General features: G+C 52.3%; 1 protein-coding gene across 1 annotated transcript; it reads left to right on the top strand.

Moving 5' to 3' along the window:
* The first annotated feature begins 1,899 nt into the window (after nucleotides 1–1,899).
* Nucleotides 1,900–3,810, top strand: LOC113957456. Its single transcript, XM_027665004.1, has 2 exons — nucleotides 1,900–2,266; nucleotides 2,701–3,810. Exon 2 carries the CDS (start codon nucleotides 2,704–2,706, stop codon nucleotides 3,808–3,810), a length of 1,107 nt encoding a protein of 368 aa, XP_027520805.1. The 5' UTR covers nucleotides 1,900–2,266; nucleotides 2,701–2,703.
* The last annotated feature ends 5,939 nt before the right edge of the window (nucleotides 3,811–9,749 follow it).

Here is a 9,749-nt window from a genome sequence, read left to right on the forward strand (position 1 = left end):
GTCATTAACAAGGGAGGGGATCACACAAAAGGCGAGGAAAAAGCCCAGACAAGTGATGCCCCATAGAGCGGCTCACCCACAGCTGAGCCACGCCACACCTCCCTTGCGGAACCCAGAGGGGCCCCCCTTCCAGCTCCCTCGCCCACTTTCTAAGCTGGACGTGACCTTGGGTGGTGCGCACCAGAAAGACAGAAGGTAACAGTGTGCGAAGGCCCATGGGAAAGCACCTAGGAAAGGGAGAAACCTGGAAGAGGGTGAGAGAAAGGTCCCGGTCCTTCTGGCTCAACCTTCAAGCGTTCAGCCAGCAGGGCATCGCCCACAAGGTGCCTCAGTGTTGAGGCACGTGGCGTCCTGCTGCTGTCAAAGGCCCTCTCAAGGCGGCTGCTCCAGCACTCCTGGGGCAGCAGGACAAGCCGTCAGGCTCAGAACAGCCCGTGGAGCCTTGAGACCGAAGGCAGCAGCAGAGCAGCAACTGCACGGGGAACCTTCTCAGGTGCAGACACAGCGCAGCTGCTCGGGTTCTACTGCGCCCAGAGCAGAAATAAAAGAAAGGAATGATCACACACGACTCTTTGCGTGGTAATTCTAAAAGGATCTCCCCGGCCCGCATAGCTTGGGAGGCAGGGATCGCCCAGCCGGACTGGGGAGGGACAAACCGCTCTGGTGCGGCCGGATGTCACTCGGAGCGCAAGGCCGAAACCCAAAGCCCACGTCCAGCGCTTTCCCTCTTGGAGAAGGCCTTGGGGGTGGTGGAAGACACCTGAAAGGCAGCAACTCGAGAAGCCGATCTTGGCAGAGAGTGCAGCCCAAGTCCTCCAAACACGCACGGGGCACCCACAGGATGGGCTCCCCTGCGCCCACTGTTCCGCTGTGCCCGTTGCTCCCACCCAGCTGCAGCACTGCCTTCACACACAGCCTGGGGAGAGCAGAGGGAGCTTTCATCTCCTGTGCCTTCCTGACTCTGCTCGCGCCGCACAAGGCACAGCAAAAGCATGCGCAGTGCCGAGGGAGCCAGTCCACCCGGACAGTGGCAGCAGCACTGCCCCACCCGCTTGCTGCCTTAGATGCTGTGCCCCGGCTGCTCAGAGGGAAGCATCCCAGCTCTGTGAAATTCAAGGGACTTGGATTCTGTTGCCAAAGCTTTGGTATCTTGGAGGACCTTGGAGTTGTACAACCCTCAACCCTCAACAACTCAAGTCAAAGCCTCTCTCCGCAAGCTCCTGTGTCTGTCTGGAGGCGCTGGGAATATTGTTCTCGCCAGGCTGATCCATTCAGAGTCTCTTGCCCGTGTCTCTCTGTGGGAGCTTGTTCTTGCTAAGCAAAACCAAGCAGCAAAACCAGAAGCTCCTCCTAAGCCCACCTCTGTGGCAGGCCTGGGAAAGCCACGACGTTTGTCTAGAAGCTCTAGCGTCCACCCGGCCGGAGCAATTCAAAGCAAATCAGGTGGAGCAGAGGAAGACCTGCTGTAGGCCTGCTCTGTCCCGTCAGGACTTTCAGGGTCTGCAACTGAGCTCTTGAGGTGACAGGTAAACTTCTGCCTGGGAGCTCAAGCTAGAGCTGCACCTCACATCTCCACAGCCCACAGTATCCCTGAGGCACTGTCTTCTGTCTTACGCAAAGCCTTTCCTTCTTCAAGGCCACTCGGCCTTAGGAATAAAGAGAACAGGCAAGTCCGAGTCTCCGCCCATTGGCGAGGTTTATTTGCTATTGCCGAGGCAGACGCCAAACTTTAGCCTCCAGAAGACCAGGCTCAAGCTAAGCCAAGGTTAGCGCCATCTCAAGGCTCCTTTCCAACTCATAGTCCCCTTCTGATTCCGCCACTCAGGGAAATCTTTGGTCTGTGATGCTTGCAGCTCCTTGCTCACTTCCACAGCTGGGCTGGGCTGGGCTGGGCTGGGCTGGATGGGGGAATGGGCAAATGGCCAGGGGACTTTGTAAGCCAAAGCAAGAGATGGAAGCCCCGTGGGGCCAGGCGCGGTTCTGCCGGTGGGGCTGGCTCGGGGGGGCTCAGGGTTCTCTCTGGTGGCTCTGGGGCTTTGTCCGTTTGGCCAAGAGACCCCCCCGGGATCTCCCGAGGAGGAGTTGGTGCTGAGCGTGGAGAGGATGCCCAGAAGCCCCTGAGCAGGGGGGTGGGGATGAAGGGCGGGGTTTGTGGGCCGGCTGATGCGTCTCTGGTGGCTGTGACATCACAGCGGACAGGTCACAATGGGAGCTGTCCCTAAGGAACACAGCAGGCAGCCCCAGGGCAGTTGGACTTGGGCGATCAGTAAGTGCAGATGCAGGGGGAAGGCTGGGATGGATGGGGGAGGGGGAAGATGCCCGGGGGGGGGGTTTGTAACCCTGAGCCAAAGCTGAGTCCCTCCCGGCAGGGCCGAGCTGTGCCCCTGGGGCCTGGCACACAGGTGCTCAGGGCTCTCTGTGTTGGCAAGTGCCCCAAGAGCCTTTGGGCATGGGTCGGCTGCCCCTGGCTCCGCGGGACTCTGTGGTGTGGCGGGGATGGGACCTGGGGAGACTCTGCTCGGCCCTCTCTTGCCTTTTGCCGGGGCACAGCCCAGCCAGGGCCTGACAAGGAGGGTCCCGGCTGGGGCAGGATGGGCCCTGTGCCGTCTGCAGCCAGGGTCTGCCTTCCCTTCAAGCCTTCATCCCCCTGCTCCCTCCCCTCCCGAGCCGCTGGGAAAACTTGTCTCCCATCTCCTGCAGGCCATGGATTCAGCAACTGTGCTCCTCCTGGCTGTGTTGGCCATCCTGCCCAAGCGGACACAGGATCCCCAGAGCGATGCGGTCGCTGTGCAGGGGATGAAGAAACGGCAGATTTTTCTAGAGGACCAGATGACGGAGCTGTGGGAGGAAGTCGAGTGGAGGAGGGCCCTGGACGATGTTCCACTCCTTTGGGTCTTGCAGCATTGGCTCTTCTGGCTGGCTGCAGCAGCTGTGCTCGGCTGGCTGGCCTGGCAAAGGGAGGAGGCCTCTCGCCGGCGCCGTGAGCGAGAAGAGCTCAGCGCAGCAGCCGCTGCTGGCGGGCCTTTTGCAGCGCTCAGCCTGTCACCGCTGCAGGACCTGCCCTTCATGGGCCGGACCCTGAAGAAGCTGGTGCGGGACCTCCTGGAGGCGTGCCAAGTGCTCTCCCAGAACACCTTCATGCCAGAGCTGCACCCGGCCACTGGGCAGCAGGGCACCATCGAGTCCTGGCATGAGCTGGGGGACTGCACCGTCTACCAGCTGGTGCTCTTCCTCAGGCCACCCCCCCTGGCACTCTTTCCGGCTGCAGCTGCCCGACGCCATGGACGTGCCACACTCCATCCGTGTGCTGCTGGAGTGCTCGTGTTCCAGGACGGCGGGGAACATCTTCTGCTTTGTCCACCCCACGTACAACCATCAGCACTCGCCCCTCGTGCGCACCCTCTGCACAGACTCCCACCTGGAGGTGCAGAAAGTTGCCGGCTGGCTGCCCAAACTGGTGGAATCAGCCTGGGAGCGTTTGCCTCAGTGGCACGACTGGCAGCTCCGGCTGCTGCCCTCCTCCCGCTCCTGCAGGCTCCTGCTGACCGGCCCCGGCCAGGTGCGGCTCTGCGCTGTGCTGCTCTTGGCACTGCAGCAGGGCCGCCCAGGCACCTTCCTGGTCCTGGAATAGGCAGTCCCAGCTTTCCCGGGGGCTGCTTTGGGCCGGGGCTACGCGGCGACTTGGGAGCACAGCTAGTCGGCACAGCACAACAGACCCTTGTGCTGACTGGACTGAAGAGCAGCAGTCCTGGCTCTGTCTACTCCAACTCCCCACGTGCCCTGGTGTGCTTTAAGCCCAGCTGCAAATGAAGCACCTTCCTGGTCCTGGAATAGGCAGTCCCAGCTTTCCCAGGTACTGCCTTAATCTTATGTAGAGTTAGAGTAGGATAGGCCTAGATTGAATATAGGGATAGATTTTCCATTTTTTTGCTTTTCCAAGGGCTGTTTTAGGCTTGGGTAGAGTTAGCCGTAGTATGGCCTTAGACTCAAAGGGCTTTCCCAAGGGGTGGTTTAGTCTGTGTTAGAGTTAGGCTAAGATAGGTAGTCAGTATAGGGTTAAATATCCTTCATCTACTCAACATGGGGTTCTATTTTTCTACCTTTCTGCTTCAAACTTGAAAATAAAAAGAAATATTTAGCAGAGCTTCCCCAGTGTCAAGGCCTTTTCTCCTTCTCATACTGCCAGGCTGGGGTTGGGGCTGCCTGGGGAGTTCTCTCTCCTTTTTCTCTCTGTCTCTTCCTCGCCTCTTTAATTCCTCTCTTCCCTTGCACCCTACCCCTTTTCCCAAAGCCCACTGCTGCGTGCTTATACAGCAGCTCAGGCACTAACATACCACCACCCATGCCAAGTATGGAATTTACTTTTAAAATAGTTGGAGTTTTTACAGACCTTGAGATTTGGGGTACTCCTTTGGAGCACGAGCATTTGCAAATCTCGGGGGCTGACTTCTCCTTAAGTGTGCGATGCCTGAGCAAGCTGGTCGAGTGGAAGGTGTCCCTGCCCATGGCAAGTAGTTGCAACTCCATGGTCTTTAGGGTGCCTTCCAACACCAAGCAGTCTGTGACTGTGAAGGAGGGCTTTTGCCTCCTGCCCCCAGCAGGAGGCCTCCATTTACCCCTTTCTTTTCATCTACTTCCTGCAGCCTTGTGGGAGAAGAATGCAGGACACTCTTGATCTTTTGTTTTCTCCGGTGACTGCTACTGTCCCAGGGAGGCCAGAGCAGGGCTCCCCCAGTGCATCTCCTCCTCCCTGACACTTTTGTACCTTTCTAGCTCCTCTCTCAGCTCCACCAGCAGGTTGAGCAGATCTCCCACCTGGTCACACCTCCACAGCTGCGGCCTCTGCTGCCGTCCAAACCAGCACCCGCACTCTGGCACTCCCTGCAGCCGGAAACCTGGGCAGCTGCAGGTTTGTGTAGCAGTTCCCACTGCATTGCCAGAGCCTTTGTGATACATGCAGGGATGTGTCTGTGAGCTGAGTGGATCCTGTGGCTGAGCTATGTGCGAGAGGGTGATGAGCCCTGAGGGCAGCCCTGGAGCCGGTGGGCTCCAAGAGCTGCTGGCTCCCCTGGAGTAGGGTACCTCTGGAGCTGCTGAGGGGGCAGAGCCACCACTGCAGCGGAGCTGCGGCACCTCCCGCTCAGGACTTGGGGGCGAGGACATCACCTGGAATCCCACAGAATGTGCTGAGTTGGAAGGGACCCCCAAGGATCCCCGAGTCCAAGCCCTAGCCCTGCCCAGGACCATCCCCAAGAGTTACAGCATGTGCCTGAGAGTATCATGCCAATCCTTCTTGAACTCTGGCAGCCTTGGTGCTGTGGCCACTTCCTGGAGTAGCCCCTTCCAGTACCTCTAAGGTAAAACATATGCAGGTATTTTTCCCAAGAATGCCAAAGCAGTGGAAGGATTACAAAAAGCTTTCTTTCAGGTGCAAGACCACTTATCAGGGATGCTGCATGCACTTGGCCACCAGAGGCAAAAGGTCATGCCCCGCCTTCTCCAAGGCTTTTTGTATTTTCTCTCTCTCCTCCCCCACCCTCTGTGGCCCCAGGAGGCCTTGTACAAGTCTGCAAACATTATCTCTTGGGATACCAGGGAGATCCCTTGCTCACAGCTTCTCCCTGCTACTTACTCAGAAATGCAGAAGGAAGGGGAAAAAAAACATCCAACCCATTTGAGAAGGCATTTTACAGTCTTCTGAAGGGAAATTGAGTTCTAGCTTTCTGTCACAAATTCTTCTGAAACTGTACCTATCCCTACAGAACTAACCCCCCTCTGGGTGAAGAACCTTTTCCTAATACCCAACCGAAGGCTTCCCCGACACAACTAGAGGCCATTCCTCAGGTTCTATCACTGGTCACCACAGAGAAGAGATCAGTGTCTGCTGCTCCTCTTGCTCTCACAAGGAAGTTGTAGACTGCAATGAGGTCTCCCCTCAGTCTCCTCTTCTCCAGGTTTAACAGACCAAGTTATTTCTGGTCTGTATTTATCAAACTCAATTAATAATTCAAACTTCTACATTCATGCTTGCATGTTTCTTATTTTACATTTATTAAGTCTCCTACATAAAGATGCTAATTATTCTCACTGCTATTTACTTCTGCAACTTGTTGGGTTATTAAAGCTGAGTTGTTAAAACTATCAGAAAGATCAGGTCATGAGCTAGTAGCAGGACTGTACATCAGCCCCAAGCCCTTAAAGACTATCATGATGTTCTGAATGTCTTCCACAAGCAGAATTGTATTTACAGCCTTGACTGAGGTTCAAGTTACAAGGCTACAGATGTTTCTGTTCAGATGTCCCTAGGTTTGCACATGGATGTCATCTTCTCATTGCAGCGATTCAGTCTACTTCAGTGATATATAACCAGATGGAGGCTGTTGCATGGAGGCTGTTGCTTTTGTCCATACAAAAGCTGTCAAATGCCTCACCTCTGGGGAGCTATGTAAAGAGAGCTATGATCATTATTCTCCTGCTCTAATTCCTTTATATTTTATTTCACTTCCTTCCCTCACTTTCTCACAAAATATTGTGAAGAGACAATGCTACAGCTATTGACTCCTTTTTGGTTATGTTAATGGCATCACTCTTTCCTCAGGTGACTCTGTATTAGAGTCATTAATCAAATGTCATGGTTTAAAAGCATATGGTCTCTGTTCATTGCCAGGAAACAATAATTGGCAGCAAGGTAGCAGTAGTACACTCTGGAGAGAAATATTTCTTAAGAGTGAAAATGCCGTTCTCCACTCCCATGATAAGAATGACCGGAGTCCATATGTGCAACTGTATATAGCCTCTCCTTACAGCAGCCATCCCATTTGTAATCCTCTTTTGGCTATAATGCTACAGCAGCTTGGATTGCAATGTACCATTTTTAGCACTTATCACAGAGCAGCAGACAGCTGGGCTTTTACATTACAAAACAGCCACCACTACAGCAGTGGCTTAGATGACAGTGAGGGACTGTCCATAATGTATGATCTTGAGCAATTGTCTAGTAGCCAGAATAAAAATCAATCTGACTTCTCAAAAGATTAAATGCAGCTGAAAGGCCTGTTAAAATGGGTTATAACAAGTGAAGCATGCAGCAGAACCAGGAAAAGAGAACATACATTTGCTCTCAGGAAAGCTTAATTGCCTGGGTACAGACTACTACTAGGTTTTAGAGAACAATATCACAACTGAAGCTGAAGTAGTACTGCAGAATGGAGTGGTTAGGCTGGCTCTCTTTGAGAGTTATGCTCTAGGTAGCTCCATCAACTTTATCTCAGGACACATAATGACCACTTCACATAGTTCCATATTCAATAGTTGACCAGGGTGGCCCTTGCTGTTTCTCCACAATTATTATTAGCTTGGGTGAACAATTTAATTTCCTATGTATATTTCAGGAATGACCGTTTGCATAAATATGTGGTTTGACTTATCAGAACTGATGCACGTGTAAGCACTCTCCTTGAGGATGGCTTGTTTTATTTCTGTTCGGTGTTAGTCACTGGGGTAAACATACTAAAAGAATTTGGATGATCACTGTTATTTAAAAAAAAAAAAGTGAAATTGTTAGGGTCCAGAGTTCTCAAGCAATTCAAATAGGTGAGATTCAGTCTGAATCAGTCAAGGTAAAGAATACAAATCTCCTAAACTACAGATGAACTTCCCAAATCCAAAATTCTAGGTCAAGCAAATTATATAATCAAGTAAGTTTTACTAGTTCAGAGAGAAAGGATGGGGGATTGCATTTAGTTATTCCTGCTTTGGGCAAGTCTGAACCTTGAAGCACCATTGCTGAGGGAGTCACACATCTATCTAACAGAGAGCCTGATGTTAGTGTGAATAGGTCTCATTCACTTGGAAATATGATGGTTCAGATATTCTTCCCATGAAAGCTGAACCTCAGAACCCTACAACTGTTCAGAAAATCAAAATGCTGCTCTCCTCTCAGGCTAACCTCCAGATCAAATTTGCTCAAAGACTTGCTATTTCCTCTTGTAGCCAGCACAACTCGCAAGCACTGCCACTGGACTTGTGCAACTTGGCAGCAGTTGATCTATGTGGTGAGGAACAGCTCACCTGTGTTAATGCCAACTGTAGTGGGCTGTCCCTGGCTGGATGTCAGGTACTCACTACACCTGCTCTCTCACTCTCCTCTGCAACTGGACAGAGGAGAGAAAAAAAGACGGCAAAGGATTCATGAGTTGAGATAAGAGCTGGGAGAGGTCACTTACTTATCACCATCACGGGCAAAACAGACTCAAAGTGGGGGTATTAACTGAATTAAACAGGGTCAGAGCAAAAGAGTGAGAGGTAAAATAATCTTAAAAAACACCTCCCCCCCACCCCTCCTTCCTTCCATGTTCTCCCTCCTCCCCCCCAGCAGTGCAGGGGGACAGGGAATGGGGGTTACGGTCAGTTGTTGTTTCTGCCACTGCTCAGGGAGAGGAGTCTTTCCCTGCTCCCGTGGGGTCCCTCCCACGGGAGACAGTCTTTGATAGACCTCTCCGGTGTGAGTCCATCCCACAGGCAACAGTTCTTCTCAAGCTGCTGTCCCGTGGGTCACTCCTCCATGGGGTTCAGTCCTTCACAAATAAGCTGTACTGGTGTGGGTCCTCCACAGGGGCTATAAGTCTTACCCAGGAAAAACCTGCTCCAGTGTGGGCTTCTCTCTCCAAGGGCTGCAGGTCTCCAGCAGGACCCTGCTCCATCCTGGGCCTCCTCCGCAGTCACAGCCTCCTTCATGCATCCACCTGCTCCAGCATGGGTTCCTCCATGGGCTGCAGGTCGGTCTCTGCACCCTGATGGTCCTCCATGGGCTCCAGCTCTGGTGCCTCGAGCACGTCCTCCCCCTCCTTCTGCACTGACCTTGGTGTCTACATTGTTGTTCCCACATTCTCACTCTGCTCTTCCCTGACTGGAATTTTCATCTGCTCAACAACCTTCTTTTCTTAAGTATGTTAGAACAGAAGTATTATCATTACTTCTATTTGGCTCAGCCTTGACCAGCAGCAGGAAGTTCATCCTGGAGCCGGCTGGCATTGGCTCCACCAGACAGGGGAAGCTTCTAGCAGCTTCTAACAGAAGCCATCCCTGTAGCTCCTCCCACTACCAAAACCTAGCCACAGAAACCCACTAGACCAACCTGCTGCTACAGGGTTTTCGTTAACATACACAAAACAAGGGGCAGACTGCTAGGATGTGGATAAACTCATTTGACTTCTTGCAGAGAAAGAGCACTGAGAATGGAGGGATGAAGGATTTATTGCAGAAGCACAGTAGGAAGTAGGTTCTGTGAGAAGGGGAAAATTTTGGAGATAGCACAAGTTGGACAGTCTGAACTGAGGTGAAGCAAGTCACTATACAGGGGAATGAAGATTCCCAATAAACATGAGAAGTCTAGAATTTGCTTGAAGACACTCTGTGATAGACCAGCTATTTTCTGTTAAAAATTTGATACACTTCCTTGTGGAGGGGGATACAGAATGAATTGTCTGATTTAGTGAATGCCATTCTGGAACTCAGGTTGAATTTTTTACTATGTTGAGTTCAGCTTTGCTAAACTCAAAGTCCTGGAAGATGTTGTGGTACATTGAATATGATCTAGGATAGAGGGTGGGAACTGGGGACAAGATAAATTTAAGCTGAAAATTAGTGTAGATTTCTATAGGACATAAGTCTGAAGTGTTGCACAGCTGCAGCTAAAGACAGCTGCAGAGGACCATGGTGAGAGGAATCTGTTCTCTGGAATCAAATTC

The sequence above is a fragment of the Corapipo altera genome, unplaced genomic scaffold, assembly GCF_003945725.1.
Source record: "Corapipo altera isolate COAL_440 unplaced genomic scaffold, ASM394572v1 89, whole genome shotgun sequence".
In the NCBI taxonomy this organism is placed as follows: domain Eukaryota; kingdom Metazoa; phylum Chordata; class Aves; order Passeriformes; family Pipridae; genus Corapipo; species Corapipo altera.